The following is a 21,757-nucleotide window of genomic DNA, read 5'->3' as shown; positions in this document are numbered from 1 at the left end:
CAACTTGAAGAAAGGAGATTGTAAAATCCCTTAAATAATATGAAGCCAAACTCTTAAACAATGAGGTGTCTTTGGTGTAATTGTTAGAATTTCATTAGAAACTCCAAAGTTAGTATACTCTTATGGGAGCATTCTTGGGATAGGTAACCTCCTAGGAAGTTATACCAATAGAGCAAAACCATGAAACAATTAGCCAAAGTGAGCAATATATGAATGGTTAACAGTTCCGGCTACTACAAACGGTATAAAAGCATACAACAACTTGAAGATAGGAACTAAATGTCATACAGAACAAAGTGCTATGCTATAAGAGCCACCTTTTAAACCTAGTATTACATGGTGGGAGACAACACTTGGATTTCTAGAAGCTATCTCTAGAGTACTATATGCTTGATGCATGATTTTATATTAAGAAAACTGAAAAACGTTAGCTACCTAGGTTGGGGGGATTGTGAAACCCTTGAAGAAGAATAAAACTAAACTCAAATATCAAGATGCCTTTTAGTGAAATGATTGGATTTTTTTCAAAAACTCCAAATTAAAGCATGCTAGTACAAGAGCATTCTCGGGATGGGTCCCCCTGGGAAGTTATGTTAATGGGACTAAACTTTGAGGTATTAGGTCAAAGCAGACAATATCTTTATGGATGGAAGTTCAAGTTAATACATCTCATACTGGAATAAAAGCAGATCTTCATTAAATCAAGCTCACCAATAATATAAGCCAAGCACTATTTTAAACTCAAGGTTGTTAAGTGAATCATCAAAACGTAAAAGATAATAGTAAGAGTAAAGGGAGCCGGGATAATAAAATAATAATCAATTAAGATTACATCTTCCCCCAAGAATGATGATGAACATTTATGTGAAATATTAATGTCATCTCCTTGAAATATTTAAGGGCAAGATATCTAATATACAATATCATTGTCAAAACAAGAAATACAAAGTTGAGATTGCATAAACTCCACATCAGCATCAATGCATAATTTTTTATTAAAATATAAAAACAAACTTATTTCTAAACAAAATATTTAAAATACACTAAGAACTTATGATACAGATTGAAAAAGTAGAACTAAGTGATCCTCAAACAATCATCAATGAAAGTGACAATATTATAAAATTTTAAAGCTAGAATAAAGATCCTAAATATTTAAGTAGATTAACTCAAAAGAAAGATTACAATAACTACTGGTAAAAGAAAAAGATACAAATTGTTTAACTAGCTCGTGTGTATCAAACTTGAAAAAAGATGAGAAAATATGAAGAAATCTTAAAGTCCATTGGGGGCGTGACCCAACTGAAAAGTGTTCGTGGAAAAGACATTGTTGTAATAGACTATAACCATTAAGTATTAGATTTTGCTAGCTTTAACACTTCTACCAATTATTTTCCTCAAGTTGAGACTTCAAAAAATATAATACAAGGAATAAAAGTAATGGAACAAATATAAGTTTGGTATTGTATAAAATTGGCAAAAAATTCAAAGAACAATGTAACAACTAAAAAGATAGAAATTTGAAAGAAAGTACAATACCAAACAAAAAATAGAAGCAAGGTAACCATCGGCAATAATGACAGAATTTGAGAAAATAAGTGAAGAGTGGATAGTTGACAATAACCAATCACATGGAAGGAAGGACATGAATCTAACACCCAATACTTAATAAAAAAAAGATGCACCAAATTCAAGGGAAGAGATAGCTTGAGAGGTTGAAAAAATTATTTGTGATTATTGAAGCAACTGAACAAAACCTTTCTCAGAAATAATGAAATATCTAAAAGAGGAATCATTAAGGTGATGAAACTTGAAATAGAAATTGATTAGAGTTACAATCATAAAAATTTATTTATATCTTTGAATTTGATTTTAACATCGATGATGGAAGAGGATTGGAGTCATCAAGACAAGGTTGAAAGGTTATGCACCGAGTGAGAGGAAGAACCAAAGAATCCTAAGAGCCGACTAAAATTACTAAGAATAAGTACTCAGTAATGCAGAAAGAGGTTGTATCCCAGGACAATGGGTGGCCAACAGCATGTGTCGGTAGGGTGGCAACAACAAAGTGACAATTTGAAGCAAAACATAACTATGGAAGTGGGATTGATAGTAAGCAACATCAGCAGCAAGCAAGAATCAAGCTATGTACATTATAAGCATGTGGGATTGTGGGCATGGATTGAGTAGGAATAAGTTAGGTAAGAGGGAGAGAGCATGAATCAAGCACATGGGAGGCCAATCGTTGGGGTGTGATATAAGTCTTGGTGGAGGAGAGAGGGTGGGAAGAGACTAGGGTTAGGACTAACCTCACTTAGATAATAGGTCGAAGGTAAAAGTTCTTTTTTTGCTTTGTTGTTCTAGTTTATTCAATAGAAAACCACTTTATCATAAAAATTGAAGACCAAATACAATGTTTTAAGGTAAAACCATATAAACATGCACCACTCAATAAAATTATAGTACTTTCCTAAATTGATAATTTTCTACAATAACAATCAACAATATGATAATGTAACTATACAATTACAAACAGTTTGGCCATGTATTTGCAATTTCTTGTGTATACAGAGAGGCATCTTAAAAGAAAAAAACATTTTCATTCTTATTCTTGTTTAACTTTTTCTTTCATCTATAGAAGCCTTAGCATGTAGGCTATTTGGTATATCTACTATTTTAAAGTGGTTCAACACACATAGATTGATAGCATTGGTTGAATACAGCTCTTAATAAAGATAAAAACTGTAGAAATACATTGTTTGGATATTATTTCTTTAATTGTGATATAATTTAAAGCTATGATATATTATTAGTGGCCAAATCAATGCTAATGATTATGACCTGCATATAACTACAAGTAGTTGAAGTATAAAGCATGCTACATATAATTTGACAACATTTGAACATCACATTTTAATTATAACTGGGACAACACTTATGATGACACTGATGGAAACAATCAATCATAAAGGGAATAATGCTGTTGATGATGCTGCCATTGACATTACTGCAAGGATGATAAAAATGCTGATGATTATGCTGAGCTTGAAGACAAGGAAAATATAAACATTATTGTAGGTTTCAGACTACAAAAATTTTATGTAACTAAAACGAAAGCATCATAATTACTGCAAAAAATATCCCAAAAACTTAAAAAGTATAATATCAAAAGAAAGCTCTTTGCAGGAACAGGAACGAGTGACCTCAAGCTTAATAGTGTTAAAAAATGAGAAGGAGAAATGCACCATTTGTTTGAAGAGTTTTTAGAACCACCGTTATAGAAGGTAGTATTGATTCCTTTTTAATCCCAAAAGTCCTTGAGTCAACGGTCTTCCAAGCTGAAGAATATAATTAGCATTGGTTATTAGATATCGTGTGATGGCTTCGGTGGTAAAGAAAGCAAATCTTCAGTAGTACCAAAAATATACCGTAATAGTTAACTGAGTAGATGAAGAAGACATTGATAAAACCTAACTTAATATAGGATAGTTTATTACGGCATATCAGTTACAGAAGTTCATTTCAAAGTAATGTTCTTACCAGTTCAAAGTAATGTTCTTCCAACCAATTTTTTCATCGTCTACCTTTCTCATCAAAATAACTATGGTTTGACATAATAAAAGCGCGAACGTGAAGTGATAAAAGTCACTGGGAGATCCCTATTCCGATCGCTAAAGAAAATTACTATGCAGGTTGAAAAAGAGAGCATTAAAGGGAACGAAGGTTAGAAGCACCTTTATCCGAAGGAGTCATAACCATAGCTTCGACTTGGTTGATCTCCATCACCGTCTCGGAAGTATGTTTCCACCTCTGAAAGTAGAACAAAGCAGGAACTGTTTCATGAAAAGCCTAGATTGAAAAAATAGAAGGTACCAGAATCACAACCTGTTGGTTAGAAATTAGGGTTTTCAGGCGGTTTAAAAGATAAGAAACCGAGCGAATTCCGTTGATTCTAGGGTAGATCGCCATTTTTAAAATGTGTTGAGGACTAGGGGTATCATTTTCTTCGTCGTTGCTGCGGATTTTCCAAGCGAGCAGTAGAAAAAAAACTGCCTACAAAAAAGGTGGAGTGGTTCGGCAGGGTAGCATGGTGCTCTTATTACTAACTTGTAACTAGGGCTCCTGCGAGGCCCGGTCGAGTCGATGTGGGAGGAAATATTAGGTATCATATTAGATTGATATTGAGGTGATATGTGAGATTTATTTTAATATTAACTTAAATATTTCTCTAATCTCATCAATTTGCATCTAATAAATATTCTAACGTGCATTCTTAATTTTCTTTTATTTTTTATTCTTAATTTATATATATATATATATATATATATATATATATATTGAATATATAAAATTTAAATATTCATATGAATATTGTATGCTATAAATATGTTAGCATGAATTTTGAGAAAATCAGACAAGTGTCGGACAACAGAACAAATAATTCAGCAATAAATAGTCAACTGGCTTTATTGCTTAGTCGATCGATGGAATCTTTTCAGTGGAATTTTTTGATCGATGAAGTTACCGATCAAAAGACCGCTAGCAAAAGTTCTCACACCCTGATCAAACGAGCCAATCCAAAGAAGAAGATGTAATCGACCACACAGCTGGTCGATTTCAAGGTTTTGGAAGATCGACCATATGTAATCTTTATTTTTATTATCATGTAATTTGAGTTCAATCATTCAGATGGTTATGGAAATTGCTTTCCTTAGATGTACTTGTATACCTGAATCGCTATAAATAAGAGGTCATTACATTAATGAATAAACCTTTTGGGGTCTTCACTCTGGGAGATTCTGACATTTATAGATTCTCCTACATTCCTTGGCTCTGTCTCTCTCCCTTCTTCTCTTGGCTCTAACTCTCGTAACGTGTTCCACAAAAAGATAATATAGAATTCAACAAGTACATAATTTTTTATATAAAATTTAAATTTAAATTTATACTTGATATTCATATAAATTCAGTAAATAAGTTAAAAATTCAAATGAGTATTTGACTTGTTCTAGAATTATTAAGAAATGATTTTATAAATTCAAATAAATAGACAATTGAATAAATTTTAAATTAACATCTAATTAGTTTGTCATGTAAAAAAAAAAAATTTTCAATCAAATAGCTAAAATAAATATTATTAAACTAGTTTTCTTTTTTTTATTATTTACATACATAGCACTCAAAACATGTCTCACTTCTAAGCTATAGAATTTATAATTTTTGCAACTGAATTCCAATAAATACCACAAGCCAAGCCCTCTCTTAACCCACTCTTCTTCTATGTTTGTTGGTTTTGTTGAGAAAGTGGAGCCATGTCCACTGCGGCTTAGGCAAGTTATTAAACCGAAAATTAAGTTTAATAACTTTCCTTAATCTTTGTTGCACGCCCGATCTCCCACTTATTTCCTTCTCCACTGAACCGCGTAACGGCGTGAAGCTTCACGTTTCTCTTCCTCTCCGCACTCCCGCGTCGCCTGTATTGGAATCCCTCCTGCAAAATTGCTAAATTAGTATTATGGTTGCCTTAAGTGGGCTTACTAGCTTGGTTATAAATTGGAAAACTCAAAGCCCAGGTGAATCACTCCAATTAATCCAATCTCCTTCCTCTGCTAGTTGGCTTATGGGTGGCTTACGGAATTCTTTTTCCCTTGGTTGTAACTTCTTTAGTAGAGAAAAAGGAGAGAGAGAAAAAAAAAAGTTAGTGTTTTTCTGTAAACGTCGAGGCGCTCAACGGTGTAATTTCCTCGAAGTAAGAAAATCCTCTACAACTCCGCTGACGTAGGCAATTGTCGAACCACGTAAATCTTGTGTCGTCTTTTCTGATGTAATTTTTCTCTTCCTAAATTCTTTTTCATTTATCGTTTTTTTTCACAACAATTGGTATCAGAGCCTCGATTTGGATCTAAGGAAGAACGATTGTCGGAGACGAAGTGAATGTTTCAGGGATCGAGAAGTTCAACGACACGGATTTTGGTTACAGGAGGATGCAGATAGATGACTATCTTTATGGGAAGAAATTTCATCTTCCGTTACTGGGAAAACGACCAGAGAATATGGAAGAGGCTGAATGAAATCTGCTGGATCCACAAGTTTTGGGGTTTATTTGACTAACTCTGTCGATATCTATTGTCCACAACGTCATCAAGGAGAGGACAAATGCAGATCTCATGGCGGTTTTATCAGATATGTATGAAAAACCATCGGCGAATAACAATGTGCATCTGATGAAAAAGTTATTTAACTTAAAGATGACGGAACATGTGTCTGTCGTTTAACATATAAATGATTTTGATACCATCACAAATCAATTTTCGTTTGTTAAAATTGATTTTGACGATGAGATACGTGCGCTGATATTGTTGGTTTCATTGTCGAATAACTGAGAAGCTATGAGAATAACAGTTAGCAACTTTGCAGGTAAAACTAAGTTAAAATATGATGATATTCGTGACTTGATTTTAGCTGAAGAGGTGCGCATGAAGGATTCTAGCGAGGCCTCATGTTTGAATTCAGCACTGAATGTTGATTTTAAAGAGAGATCGCATGACAGAAACTTAAACAGAGGATGATCAAAATTAAGGCACAGAGGCAAGAGCAAGTCAAAGCCGGGTCAGCAAGCAACCTGCTAGAATTGTGGAAAAACTAGCAACATAAAGAAGAACTGCAAAAATCCTAAGAAAACAGAGAACGACGGTGCTAATGTGGTAACTAAAGAAGTGCAGCATGCACTATTGCTTACAATTCATAGCTTTGTTGGCGATTGAATACTGGACTCGGGGGCTTCTTTTTACACATCTTCCCACCGATAGTTGATGCAAAACTATGTTGTAGGTGACTTTAGGAAGGTGTACCTGCCTGATGGAGCTGCTTTGAACGTGATAGGGATGTGAGATGTTGAAATTTCACCTCCTAACAAAAGCAAATAGATCCTGCAAAAGGTTAGACACATTCCTGAACTGAAAAAGAACCTCATATATGTTGGGCAGCTTGAAGAGGGTGGTCATTTAGTAGTGTTCTCTGATAACACCTGGAAGGTTACCAAAGAAGCACTGGTACTAGCTCGAGGTAAGAAAATTGGTACGTTATATATGACTACTGGTTTAATTAACAGTGTTGATATCACAGTTGCAGAGAACAAAACAGACATGTGACATTACAAACTTTGACACATGAGTCAAAGATGAATGAAAGAGCTTCAGTCCAGAGGCAAGCTACCAGAACTGAAGTCAGTTGACCTCGGCATGTGTGAAAGTTGCATTATGGAGAAGCAGAAGAAGGTCAATTTCCTGAAAGGTGGAAAGATGCCAAAAGGTGTCAAAGGCAGGAAAACTAGAACTTCTACACACTGATATGTGGGGGTCTTCCCCAGTGGTATCTCTTGGAGGCTCTTGATATTACGTCACATTCATAGATGATCACAACAGAAAAAATATGGGTTTAATTTTTTAAGCATAAATATGATGTATTTATTGTTTTTAAAACTTGGAAGGTCATGATTGAGACAGAAACAGAGCTAAAACTGAAATATTTGAGGTCTGAAAATGGTTATGAGTACATTTATGGTGGGTTTAAGGAGTATTGTGCACCTCAGGGTATCAGAATGGAGAATACCATCTCTAGAACACCACAACAAAATGGAGTTATAGAACGTATGAACAGGACCATCAATGAGCGTTTCAGGAGCATTAGATTGCACGTCGGACTACCACCAACTTTCTGGGCAGATGATGTCAGCACTGCAGTTTACTTGATCGACAGAGGACCATTCGTCCCATTAGACTGTAAATTACCTGAGGAGGTCTAGAGTTGGAAAGAGGTCAAATTTTCTCATCTTAAGACTTTTGGTTGTCTTTCTTATGTTTTAATCAATCCTGATGTACGTAATAAGCTTGAGGCTAAGTCAAAGAAATTTTATTTCATTGGCTATGAAGACGAAGCATTCAGCTATCGTTTCTGGGATGACCAGGATCGGAAGGTTATCAGAGATCTTTAATGAGAAGACGATGTACAAAGACACGACTAATACAATTTTTTTATCAGCTCCTTAGGAATCAGAGTTCGTGAGATTTGACGATCTACCAGAGGTCACAGTACAATGCAAAGATGAGAACGACGAGGAGAATGGGTCCAAGGCACCCATTCCTATTATTCTGCAGTCAGGTTTAGAGTCATTCACTACTCCAGTCGCCGTTCGTAGGTCAGTCAGGAGTAGGCGTTCGCCACAGTATTACTCAACAAGTTCAAACTACATCTTGCTGACACACAGTTTGGAACCACCGAGCTATGAAGGAACCTTAGCAGATGAAAATTCTAGCAAGTTGGAGCTGGCCATGAAGGAGGAGATGGATTCGCTGCTAGAAAATCAGACATTGGAGCTGACAGAACTTCTACTAGGGAAGAAGGTATTGCACAACAAGTGGGTGTACCTGGTGAAGACTGAGTTTGATGATAGTAAAAGGTACAAAGCCAGACTTGTTGTAAAGAGTTTTCAATAGAAGTAGGGCATTGACTATTCTGAGATCTTTTCTCATATGGTGAAGCTCACAACCATTAGAATGGTACTGGCTATGGTTGCTACCGAATATTTATTTTTGGTGCAATTAGATGTGAAGACAACCTTTCTTCATGGAGACATTGAAGAAAACATCAACATGCGTCAACCTAAAGGGTTCGTGGTACCAAGAAAGGAAGATTCAATTTGCAAACTGAAGAGGAGTTTGTATGGTCTAAAATAAGCTCCCAGACAATGGTACAAGAAGTTTGATAAATTCATGCTGAATGCAGGGTACAACAGATGCTAGGCAGATCATCGTTGTTATGTCAGGTACTTTGACAATTCCTATATCATCATGTTGTTGTATATGGAGGATATGCTTATTGCAGGGGTCAGCATTGATGAGATCGATAATCTAAAGAAGCAGATGTCAGAGCACTTTGCAATGAAGAATTTGGGAGCGGCGAAGCAAATCCTTGACAGGAGGATTGTTAGAGACTAAGTCAGAGGCACGTTGAGGCTTTCACAGGCTGAATATGTGAAAAAAGTGCTTAGCAGGTTAATTATAAATAAAGCCAAACCAGTTGACACACCTTTGGGCAGTCACTTTAGACTGAACAAAAATTAGTCACCCAAGCCAGAGGAGGAACAAGACTACGTGAGTAGGGTTTTTTACGCTTCATCTATTGGTTCACTTATGTATATTATGGTATGCACCAGACCGGATATTTCTCATACAATGGAAGTTGTGAATAAATACATTAGTAATTTAGGGAAGGAATATTGGGAAGCCGTGAAGTGGATCCTGAGGTACTTAAGAGACTCTTCATAAACTTGCTTGTGTTTCTCATGAAACAGCCTAGAGGTACGAGGCTATGTTGATGCAGATTTAGCTGGAGACATTGACAGTAGGAAGAGTACTACAGGTTGTGTTTATACTCTTGGTGGCACTATAGTGTCATAAGATTCAAATCTACAGAAGACAGCTTCTCTGTCCGCTACAGAAGTTGAGTATGTTGCAGTGCCAGAGGCTGCAAAGGAGATGATATGGTTGCAGAGCTTTCTGGAAGAATTGGGTAAGAAAGCTCAGAAAGACACTCTCCACAGTGATAATTAGAGTGTCATATTCCTTGCCATGAAATCCAGCTTTTCAATCTAGGACCAAGCACATCAAGATCAGGTATCACTTCATTCGATCATTGTTAGATGACAAACAACTACTACTTAAAAAAAATTGTGGAAGCAAGAACTCTGCTGATATGTTGACTAAGGGGGTTACCTTTGAGAAATTGAAGTTGTACTCGAATTCACTTGGTCTTCTAGCGTGAAGACATGAGCTTTGAGTTGCAGAGGTGGATGATATCACGTTTGAAGAAGAAGGGGCGATGCAGCCAATGGGTGGTACAGTCAGTGTCACAGTCTCCGAGTAGGAGAATTGTTGAGAAAGTGGAGCCATGTCCACTGCGGCTTAGGCATGTTATTAAACTGAAAATTAAGTTTAATAATTTTCCTTAACCCCTGTTGCACGTTAGATCTCCCTCTTATTTCTTTCTCCGTTGAACCGCGTAACTGCGTAACCGCGTGAAGCTCTGCATTTCTCCTCCTCTCCGCGTTCCCGCACCGCCTGTATTGGAATCACGCCTGCACAATTGCTAAATAATAATTATGGTTGCCTTAATTGGGCTTACTAGCTTGGTTATAATTTGGAAAACGCAAAGCTTAGGTGAATCACTCCAATCCAATCTCCTTCCTCTGCTAGGTGGCTTATGGAATTCTTCTTCCCTTGGTTGTAGCTCTTTTAGAAGAGAAAAAGGAGAGAGAGAGAGAGATAAAGAGAGGAGGAGAGAGAGAGAGAAAAGTTAGAGTTTTTTTGTAAATGTCAAGGCGCTCGATGGTGTAATCTTCTCGAAGTAATAAAATTCTCTGCAATTTCGTTGACGTAAGAAATTTGCCGAATCACGTAAATCTTGTGTCGCCTTTTCTGGTGTAATTTTTTTCGTCCCAATTTCTTTTCATTTTTCATCATCGTTTTTCACAATAGGTGTTCCCCATGTTTGTCACCTTCTCATGCCTGCTTGTCATTTATATTCAGATTTTTGTCAATTATCTCAGGCAGGAGTGCGACGGAAGGAGGAGAAAGATGGGAGTTTGGAGGTCTTGTACATCATGATCCTTTCGTTACCTTTATCGATTGTTGCAAGTAGGAGTGGGGCGGAATGAGGAGAAAGATGGGAGTTCAAGATGTTTGTATGCCACAATCTCGCCGTTGCATTTGTCAATTGCTTCGAGTGGGAGCAAGGTGGAAGGAGGAGAAAGTTGGGAGTTTGGATGTCTCTGTACGTTATGATCCCATCACTACCTTCTCCAATTGTTTTGAGTAGGAGCAGCACAGAAGGAGAAGAAACAAGGAAGCTCAGCGGTCTTTGTGTGTCAGGCTTTTGTCAAATTTTTCAAGTAGGAGCATGGTGGAAGGAGGAGAAAGATGGAGTTTAGAAGTCTTTGTACATCCCATAGTCAATAGTGGTTGTTGAAGCGATGAGATGTGACGGTCGCTAGTGTTGTCGAATTTGGCTAACTTTAGCAACAGAGTCACTTTAAATGTAAATTCGAGAGTTTAAGTGTGAGATATGTAATATTAAAGGTTTCAATTAGAGACAAAATAGAGTGTTTGTGTGAGTGTTTAAAGTGTGTATGAATTGTGATGTCTTTATTATAAGTGTGGGAAAAATGAATCCAAGTGGAGTAACATTGTAAAATGAATAATCGCGGTAGAGCAAAATAAGATTTTTTACGAGTTTGAATATCCTTTATTTGTGTACACTTTCATTTGGAATTTTAATGAAATTTGTTTGGTTTTACTTCAACATGTTTAGAAACTAAGAGATTTATGTTTCTTTGATTTGGTAATGTGATAATTCGTATTTAGCCGGTGAAACTTTTTTAAGGCTATTTGGTATTTAATTGTATGTTACCGTGTTAACTTTTCAAATGGACAACTTGAAAAACTCTTGTGCTCTAGGACTATAGGCCATAGACTAAAATAACAAGTTGACACTTAATTATTTAGTGAAATATGAATGTTGTCATTAGGGGATCATAATCACACAGGAGAATGAGGATTCATGTGAGACTTTGTAGAATTAAACTAAACTTAACTATAATATGAGACTCAAACTCTTTATATGTAAATAAATTGAGTAATAAATAAGTTGTCTTTATTATTAATATTAAGTTAGGAAGATTCATCGAGAGAATGTTGACTATTTACATGATCAAATTCAAATAGGCATGATTTTCATATAAGAGATCATGACCTGATCATATTTAATTTTATAAAGTTAGGATTTAGACACATTTAAAACTTTTGTTATTTTGAACTTGAATTATGATTAGTAAAATAGAATTTTGACTAATTTGATAATTAGTAATGTTTCTCGTGCAATCAATACTTAATTCATGATCATATGTATGGTATCCCGTGTTTCATAGCATTTTGGAGGGATCAATGACTTTAGAGGAAGTTTCAATACGTAAAAGAATATCATTTGCATACAACAAATGAGAAAGCTGGGGCCCGTTTTTAATGATATTGACACTAATGTCTGGAGTGCAATTCAGAATCATAGGAAGAAGTAATCACTTGATCAAATATTTTACATCATTGATGTGATGCATGTTTTAAATCATAAACATTTTTTTGTTGCATCATATATATTATTTCTTCAATGTCACCATTAAGAAATGTAGTTTTTACATTCATTTGATATAACTCTAAACCAAAATTTGCTACCAGTATCATATTGATTCTAAAAGATGATTTCAGAGAATTTTGAGAGAAGATCTCTTTATATTCATTACCTTCATTTTGTGTGAAACTCTTAACGATAAGATGCATTTTATATTTTTTCAATATTGCCTTTTAAATCCCATTTTAATTTTAAAATTTGCGTACAAACAATTGATTTTATATATTTAGACAAATTGATGATATATTAAACATCATTAGATTTCATTGATTTTATCTTATCTTTAAGGGCTTCTATCGAGTATTTTATTTAACTTGTTTAAAAGAGATTAGATCACTTTTTCATACAATCTCAAGCACATGCTCGTGAAGATATGCGACAAATTCTTTTGAAATTGCTATTCTTCTCTTCCTAGTGGATCTTCTTAGACTGGGGTGTAAATAAACTAAGAACCAATCACGTAGGCTGGAGACAATGTCTCTATTTATACTTAGGTGCATATCTTTTATTTTAGCCCATCATTATAATAAAATTAATACATTGTCTCTATACAATATTAATTCCATACAAATATTAAGATGTCACACGTGTCAGATAAATAATCTTTATTCAATCATAATTTTAATAGGCTTAAGAAAATTGATATAATAAGTAAAGTATAATTATTATATATGGGCTCACATAAAATTTTCTGACCGAAGATCGACATGAGAATCGAAGTTATATTTGAAAGGTGAAGTACTCGTAGATTTTATTTTTCGTATTTGCTTTCAAAAAATTTTTTTTGTTTGATATTACTCCACAAACCTTCTTATGATTGAGCATCATGAGAGACGACATGGATGAGTTTTTTTTTAATTTTTTTTAATTTTTGATAGAGTGGGCGCTTGAACTCTACAGCTTAAAATTATTCACTTTGTGCCTTAACTTACTTGCCACGTTTTCAAGCCCCAATAGCAACAAAGTTAAGAGATAGATATAAAGAGAACGAGAAGATATATGGAGATTATTGGGTGATATTTTTGGGGTGTTAAGATTTTTTTGGCATTAAGAGGAATAAATAATAACTTTAGATATTAAATACATTAAAAAGGGATGTTTTGACATGTATCTATATAAATCCCCCTTATTCTTATTATGTTTCCAAGTTTTTCCTTGGTTATTCTCTCTTAAAAGAAATAAAAAAGAATAGCTATTACACCTTTTATTAATTATGAACATTCAAAAAATGAATGTGATTGATTTAAAATCGATTGTTCAAAATTTGATTTTTGCTGATACATAAGTAAATATTATCATTTCAATGTCAAATATGATCAAAAGTTTACAACGTTCTACCATTTTCTCATGTTGGTCAATGATATTAACACAAGCCATGTGAGACAAACACACATATACATGTCTAATTTTGGGCATTACACGAACTTCCTTAAATTGATTAGCCCATATCATTAATTTTATAACAGGTGATTTTCATAATATTGTAATATTAATCTTCATTGCCAATATCTTTTAAAAGTTCATGGATTTGAGCATGATTTTTCTTCATCCAATATACACAATCCTTTAAAATTAAATCTTAGAGCATATTTTTTACCTTATTATAATATCACTGATTCAGAGTTTGATTCCCATATTGATGTGTGTTAGATCTCAAAGTTCCTTATTAATGATATTTTTCTTGACAATCATTAACTACTGTTACCATAATATTGAGATATTATTTCTTAGAGATGACAATTGTTATGCGCTATAAATTTATGTCATTAAAAAATAATATTACGTGATAGTTATCTAGAAGAATTCATGCATATGTAAATAAAATGAACAAAATATTCAGGAGGCCAAAGATTTTAGGAGAAAAATATAAAAAAAAAAGAAAGTATGTGGCATAACTCAAATTAAATTGTCTAACGAATAATAAAAATTATAATGGTCAGTCTTTCTACTCAATTGGACAAAATAAGATTTAAAAGTATAAATAATAACTCAATATTCTATGTTAACAGTGAAAACAATAGAAATATGAAAATAAGATGGTTGTTGATGGTTTTTCAACATGTCAATTGAGTGTTGATGATAAGATGATGATAGTAAAACTAGAATAAATTGATGATAAAAAATAAGACATATCGATTAAATAATGGTAAGAAATGAAAAAGTTGATGGTATAAATCAGACGGCAATGATTTTAGGATGATGATCACATGACAGATCATTAGAGTTATTCAGAAAACACTAAAAAAATTAATCCCTACTATCCTCATCAGAAGAATAAGGGTTTACTTGTTCATTTGGGCATAATTTATTAAAGTTAGCCAATAATTCATGCAAGTGCTTTAATAATTTTAGAATTTATGATACAAACTCAAAATTGAACTGCATGGATTGAGTTCAGATTGAAATCCGCTCGCAGCTCTTCATGTTCGATTTCGAGCCTGTTCAGATTGAAACTACATCCAGCTTGATCCAACTTTCAATGAAAATGAGATAGCTCAAATTTGACTTATCTGAATCCTTTCAGCTCGAAATCTACTCGATCTAGCTTGAAATCAAAACAAGATGACAAATTGAGTTATTTGGATCGGATCCAATTCAAAATCGACTCATCACTTGTTATATTTACTTTTATTTAGTAGTATATATATTTTTTTATAAATAAAAAATAATTCATGCCAATCCGTATATGCTCCGAAACCAACTCAAATTTAATATATATTTGGTATCCCTAAGTTTCACCTTATCGACGACGTAATATTTTTTCGGGAATTGTTTCGTCGTAATATAAATCCCCAGCGATTCTATCATCGGCATTTTAAAATGTAAAACAAGCGGTGCGTCCACGCTTATCCATCTTCAAGTTCCCGATGACGGCCTATCAGATGGAACTAGTTTTCGGCGTGTGGTTGAGCTCTCCACACGCTCACTCAAAAGCTCACACGTATCTCTAATCCAGTGGGCCCCACGTCAGTGCCGATCGGAGCAGCTTTCCTTCCTTCTTCTCCGTCTATAAATACGAACTATCGGCCGGAGAACTACCCGCGAGCGGCAGCGCCGAGGTTTTCGTCTTCTTTATCTGCTTCCCAGTCTGACGCCATGGATCCGTACAAGGTAGTGCTGCTTTAGCTGTAAGGGTTTTTTTTTTCCTTATCGAATATTGTTTGATCATGATCTCAATTTTGACACCATGTAATGGTGTTCTTTTACGTGTTGATGCGATCGGAGGTTTCTTCTGCGTTTTGTTTGTTTGGTTAATTGATTGATTTCGTCTTCATCGTGGTGTGAGTTGGATTTTGATTTTTGGATAGTGTTTTTAGCGGTGTTTTGATTGTGCTGCAGCATCGGCCTTCGAGCGCGTACAACTCGCGGTTCTGGACGACGAACTCCGGTGCGCCTGTTTGGAATAACAACTCATCGTTCACCGTGGGGTCTAGAGGTAATTTATTATGTATTTGTGATTTGAAATTTATAATTGATTGAGTGAACTAGTTTATTGAAATTCCTTTTGTCGCTTTCTGAGTTTAGAATTGGTTTTTGTTGCCTGTTTGAGATCTCTGTATCGTGGGGCCGGTTAATGTTGGTGTTTGAGGGTTTATGATCGTTATTGGTGCCCTTTTGTGAAGACTTTGTTGTGGGGCCGAAGGTCTTTGATTTTCCATTGCCAGATCGGAATAGCGGATACATTGTTTTCATCCATTTTAATTGTGAAAGTAACTATATTTTTTAGTTCATGCAAAAAAAGATGAAATTGTTCTAATTTTGGGAATAAGGTTGATTCATTTTTTTTGGTCGTTGCGAATTGTACAGCAACCCTAAATTGATGTGTAAAGAATTCATGCACATTTTTTTTTGTAGAAGAATTGAAGTCTTATCGCATTATTCTTTCATGTTTTGGCTTATATGTGATGAATTCCTTATATCTTTATTTTGTGGTCGTGAACTGGAGGACTGCCAGGTCGCCGTACATGTCATCGGCCGGGGATGTGGCGGCCGATTGTGTGCCGATGTCCAGATGAAATATTTTTTCCGTGAACTGATGTGTTTTACGAGTGGAGAAAAAAAACCTGATTATTTAAAGTTACTTGCTTATCCACTGTTTGTCTTTTTTTATTATCTTACTGAACTATTGCTATGAGTTAAACTACAGAATGTAATTGATCTCTTATCAGTCAAATCTATCGGCATTTTTATTTGTCGGACTCCGGTTGGTTATTTATTTTTTAATTTCCTGGCTGGGACTCCTGAGACTATTATTTTTTCTTAATCGAAGGGTTAATCTTCCTTGAACATGTCTGCAAGCCCTATTTGCAGCTTTGGTTTTTTTTTCCCTTGCTCCTACAAGCGTAAGTGAAGAATATTATGGAAATGGAGAGAGGGCGATATTATTCAGAATACATGTCACTTATATGCTCTTACTTGGTGAGATCTTCCTTTTGCGTCAGATAATGCCCTTGTTTGCTTTGCATTGGCACTTGTAGTTGAAGACTTCTATACTAATTTTATGACATTTGTTTTTACTATTGTGGATCTTTCTTTTGCTTGCTCCACATTAGAAAAATCTTTCGGTTTGATATATAGGTAAGTAACATAATTTAGTGTTTTAGGATCACATTTTAGCATGAGGTGAAGTCGAATGAGCATCACAAGATTAAGAGGCAACGATGCTTATTGGGAAACAACTTAGATCAATGAGTGCAAGAGTTTAATTTACTTAGAAGTCTTGATGGTGAAGAGGTTAAGCTTGAAGATATATTAGTGATGGGATAGTATGTAAGTAGTGATGATGTGATGGATGGGCAGCAGCCAAGGAATACTATACATAGCGTTTGCTTGCCATAAACTTAAATAGTTTGCTAATTTAAGTTATTTGAATATCACAATATATTCAGAAACACTATTTAAGTCGGACTGCTTAGAAGTTTGTTTTTCCCCATCATAATTTAGTGTGATGATTACAATTAGTATTATTTAAAAGTTTTACTAATTATTGAATACTGTATATTGATGCTATATCTTTTTAGCGCTTCACTTTGTGACAACCACAAGTCCGTTAACCGTGCCTGTTGATTTTGATAGCATTGGCAGTTTCTATGCTGTACTAGGATACTGATAGTTGCATTGTTTATGTAGTTTAGAGGATACTTTCATTCTTGTGGGGCCTTGTTGCTTACATATCCGTATGTTTTGAAATGGTTGGAAGATTTTCCTTGTTTTTATGGATGTAACATTTTGAATTTCATTGCTAATTCTTTTATTCTAAGAATTTCATTAACATGTCTTTTGATGTCCAATAAGGTATTTTCTCTTAGCTAATGGTTTTGTAAAATTAGTAATGTTAGCTTTAACTATTTATTTTGTGATACTTGGATATCATATTTATTCCCGTGAATGTATAAAACATAGGCTATAGGGGAAGTGTCTGTTAATGCATTCATTGTTACATACAACATCATAATTTCGTAGGTTTTCACTCTTAAGATGTTCAATTTTGGATGTTAGAAAAAGTTTATAAAATGATTAATCTAAGTTCTATATTGATTTTTGCTATATGTGCTTTACTTCTTTCACAGGTCCAATTCTTCTTGAGGATTACCATCTTATTGAAAAGCTTGCTCAGTTTGATAGGGAGCGCATTCCTGAGCGTGTTGTTCATGCGAGGGGAGCTAGTGCTAAGGGTTTCTTTGAAGTAACACATGATATTTCTCACCTTACTTGTGCTGACTTCCTTCGGGCACCGGGGGTACAGACTCCTGTTATTGTTCGCTTTTCAACTGTTATTCATGAAAGGGGGAGTCCTGAAACCCTAAGAGATCCACGAGGTTTTGCTGTCAAGTTTTATACAAGAGAGGTTGACTGTCCTTTTCTTTTCTTTTCTTTCTTTCAAACTGCCTTAACATTCTTACCTCTCTGTTGTGGATTTATTTTGTTGGGCCGGTTAGTTTTTGTGCATAAAGCAAGCCTTTGTACTGCTTTAGGGTTAACATGTTTAATCATTTGAAAACGAAGTCTTTATAAAATTAAAGCGGAGCAAGAATATATATGAAAACCTGAGTTAAATACTCCCGTAGTACTCTGATAATAAACAGAGAACAATGATTCTTGATTTCAGCACACCTACATTGATGTGACTTATGATTTTTGTTGTTGGGTTAAATAGGTTCCAATGAAGTTTTCTACACCATCTTTTGATAGGAATGATCGGAAACAATGTTCAGCTGTTACTAATTATCTATGACTTGACAGAGTTGCAATGTTTTTACGTTGTTTGAATTTTATCATGTTGCTTTTATTTTTCAATTCATCAGAAGTGATCTATTGATCCTTCTGTTTCACTAACACAAGTTGGTGACATAAAATTATAAGCAAAAGCACAACGTAAATACATATATGTTCGCAGCCTTATCTGCTGCTAAACATTTTGTTTTAGAAAATTTACATGCATACCATTCTATTCCTATGTATTTACATATCTACCTCCTAAACTTTAATTTTTACTTGCATGCCATGTTACGTTTGCATGAAAAGATTTATTTCACTTTTTGAAAGTTAGATTAATGATATTTTTGATGTGATATGAAAGATTTGGATTTTTTATATATATGTAATTGCCTCTTTGCTTTTTTGCCACTGAATTTGAACTTGTGCTTTAATTTGGCAGGGTAATTTTGATCTTGTGGGAAATAACTTTCCCGTCTTCTTCGTTCGAGATGGAATGAAGTTTCCGGATATGGTTCATGCTCTCAAACCAAACCCAAAGTCCCACATCCAGGAGAACTGGAGAATCCTCGACTTCTTCTCACACCACCCTGAGAGTTTGCACATGTTCACGTTCCTGTTTGATGATATCGGTATTCCACAGGACTATAGACACATGGATGGCTTCGGTGTCAACACCTACACTCTCATCAGCAAAGACGGGAAGCCGCATTATGTCAAATTTCACTGGAAACCAACATGTGGCGTGAAGTCTTTATTAGATGATGAAGCTGTGATTGTTGGAGGGAAAAATCATAGCCATGCAACCAAGGATCTGTACGATGCCATCTCATCTGGCAATTTTCCAGAATGGAAACTCTACATTCAGACTATTGATCTCGATCATGAGGGTCAGTTTGATTTTGATCCGCTCGATGTCACCAAAATATGGCCTGAAGACATCCTGCCTCTTCAGCCTGTGGGGCGCTTAGTCCTGAACAAGAACATCGACAATTTTTTTGCTGAGAATGAGCAACTTGCCTTCTGTCCAGCAATTATTGTGCCTGGAATTCATTACTCTGATGACAAGCTTTTGCAAACTAGAATTTTCTCGTATGCTGATACCCAAAGACACCGACTGGGACCTAATTATCTTATGCTCCCTGCAAATGCACCAAAGTGTGCTCATCACAACAATCATCATGATGGTTTCATGAATTTCCTGCACAGGGATGAGGAGGTATTTTTGCCACAAGTTATAAACATCTTATTTTCTCCCATGTTGTATTGTAGTTTATAGATTAAATATTTGTAATTTTCAGGTTAATTATTTCCCATCAAGGTATGATTCTTCTCGTCATGCTGAGAGTTTCCCGATACCGCCGAACCTTCTGCAGGGAAGACGTGAGAAGGTGAGCATCATTATAAAAATGGATGTAACTATGCTATCCAATAATGTTATTGCATAGCCTTTGTTTGCTCCATGCTGTAATTGCTAGCTATGTCTATGCTGCAGTTTCAGATGGAAATAATTTGTTTGCCTTTTGATTATGTTTGTTTTCCTTTTCTGTCGCTGTAGATTATCATTGAAAAGGAGAACAACTTCAAGCAGCCTGGAGAGAGATACAGGACCTGGGATGCTGACAGGTTCGTGCTTCCGAATCCAAAAGATTAAGTGTCTATCAAATGCTTCATATTTTCTATATCTAAGCTGCTCGCTGCTTTTCCAGGCAAGAGCGTTTCGTTCGCCGTTGGGTTGATGCACTTTCTGACCCTCGAGTTACCCATGAAATCCGCAGCATTTGGCTCTCATATTGGTCCCAGGTTAGAACTTTACTTTTGCTTTCTTTCTTTAGAAGGCGAGAATAATTTGACGTGGAGCCAATCCTGTCTTTTAGCTCAATTTCGGATCCTTCATATTTTGTCTAGTTCGTAATTAACTCGTGATCCTCAACCGGTTTTTTATTTCTAGTCTCTCATTCTATCTTATTATTTTGTGAACTTTTTATCTACAAACCGACTTCACCGGCTTGTTGCTCTTGTGCAGTCCGATAGATCTCTGGGCCAAAAATTGGCGACTCGTCTCAACGTAAAGCCGAGCATGTAAAGTGTTGCATGTGGTAAGTAGCAGGTTAATTTCAAGGTACGTTATTATATGGCCGAGAAGCATATGGTGGGGTTTAAGGATGAACAGAAATGTATCACTATTTAGAGAACATTCTCTTTGCTACTTTTTGTTCTGTTAACTGTTAAGCAGCATAATGTAATAATCAACATGTCTGCATGTCTCGCTTTTTGTGTTGTGAACTGTTATTTTACGTATGAGAATGTAATTCAGTTTTATGCTGTTTCTTTGAGAGTTGGCAATTTCTTACCGTGCTTTGCTTGATTTGAAGCTGTCGATGAACTATGCTTCTCTGCTTGAAAGCCTCATCAGCGCGTCAGATTGCATCTGGTATAAATGCTTTTGTTAAAAAATTTACGTACATACCACACAATTCTTATGTATTTACATATCTACCACCTGAATTTTGATATTTATACTTAAAATTGCTTGGTGTCCTAAACTTATGCATAAAAATGGCGCATTTCACTTCTAAGGATTATTTTTTTGATGTGATATTAAAGATTTAAAAGCTGTGCATCTAAAATATGAATCTTTGGGTGTTAGCAATCCAACTATATAAGAATTGTGTGGTATGCATGTAAATGGCTCGTATAGAACAAAATGAAAATTGAATTGATAGCATCACTTAAAATCAGCAAGGCGTTTGGGATAATTACATAAACAACACTCGAAATATTGATATTTATAGACTAATTTTTTGAACTATTGAATAGATGTATTTATGAGTGTCACCATCAAATTATTGAGAATTTGATAGAAATGAAAGATGTGTGTATAGAAATGAAAATTATGTGTGTGAATTGGAAATTTGGATGAAAGATGGTGGCTAATCTGTAAATAGTTAGTTTGGGATGGTTGCTATGTAATTGCCCTATTTTATTTATTTATTTGTTTATTTTTAACTTGAAGTAAAATATGTTTAATGCTATAGCATATTTCTATTTTAAGTGTTTTCTAAAATAAGATATTTTGTTTTTTAAAATAAAAGATAAAACATGCAAATAAATATATATTAAATAAAGATAATTTTAAAATAAAAGCAAATTTAAAAATAACAAATAAAATATAAAGTCCTAAACAAACCCTAAAAATTCATCCAAACAGGGAGTATCGTTGATGTAATGTCAGCAGTACCCATTTTTTAAAATAATAAAAAAAACATAAAAAAATTTGCTTATGAGAGTTTTTAATTTA

The 21,757-nt window shown here is 34.7% G+C and overlaps 2 protein-coding genes across 2 annotated transcripts in view; one reads left to right on the top strand and one right to left on the bottom strand.

Moving 5' to 3' along the window:
* The window catches only part of LOC110022613, a 28,064-nt gene extending 23,930 nt beyond the window's left edge, over positions 1-4,134 (bottom strand). Inside the window, exons 1-3 of the mRNA XM_020721658.1 lie at positions 3,886-4,134; positions 3,735-3,810; positions 3,246-3,338 (exon numbers count right to left, since the gene is read on the bottom strand). Of these exons, the coding sequence (XP_020577317.1) occupies positions 3,246-3,338; positions 3,735-3,810; positions 3,886-3,969 (253 nt within the window). The 5' untranslated portion in view covers positions 3,970-4,134. The remainder of the gene's footprint in view (positions 1-3,245; positions 3,339-3,734; positions 3,811-3,885) is intronic.
* An 11,111-nt stretch (positions 4,135-15,245) lies between these two features.
* On the top strand, positions 15,246-20,785 carry LOC110023247 (catalase isozyme 1). The gene is made up of 8 exons (XM_020722563.1): positions 15,246-15,351; positions 15,580-15,676; positions 17,811-18,088; positions 18,899-19,675; positions 19,758-19,847; positions 20,015-20,082; positions 20,166-20,259; positions 20,483-20,785. Exons 1-8 carry the CDS (start codon positions 15,337-15,339, stop codon positions 20,540-20,542), a joined length of 1,479 nt encoding a protein of 492 aa, XP_020578222.1. The 5' UTR covers positions 15,246-15,336; the 3' UTR covers positions 20,543-20,785.
* The last annotated feature ends 972 nt before the right edge of the window (positions 20,786-21,757 follow it).

Source organism: Phalaenopsis equestris, unplaced genomic scaffold, assembly GCF_001263595.1.
Source record: "Phalaenopsis equestris unplaced genomic scaffold, ASM126359v1 Scaffold000002, whole genome shotgun sequence".
Classification (NCBI taxonomy): domain Eukaryota; kingdom Viridiplantae; phylum Streptophyta; class Magnoliopsida; order Asparagales; family Orchidaceae; genus Phalaenopsis; species Phalaenopsis equestris.
Note: the sequence above shows the minus strand (reverse complement) of the source record. Positions and strands in the feature narration are given on the sequence as shown.

What these genes read in the sequence shown, in the direction of transcription:
- LOC110023247 (XM_020722563.1), top strand. An exon ending in GTTCACCGTGGGGTCTAGAG is followed by an intron (nt 15,677 to 17,810) that starts GTAATTTATTAT and finishes CTTCTTTCACAG; the next exon opens with GTCCAATTCTTCTTGAGGAT. An exon ending in TCAAGTTTTATACAAGAGAG is followed by an intron (nt 18,089 to 18,898) that starts GTTGACTGTCCT and finishes TTAATTTGGCAG; the next exon opens with GGTAATTTTGATCTTGTGGG.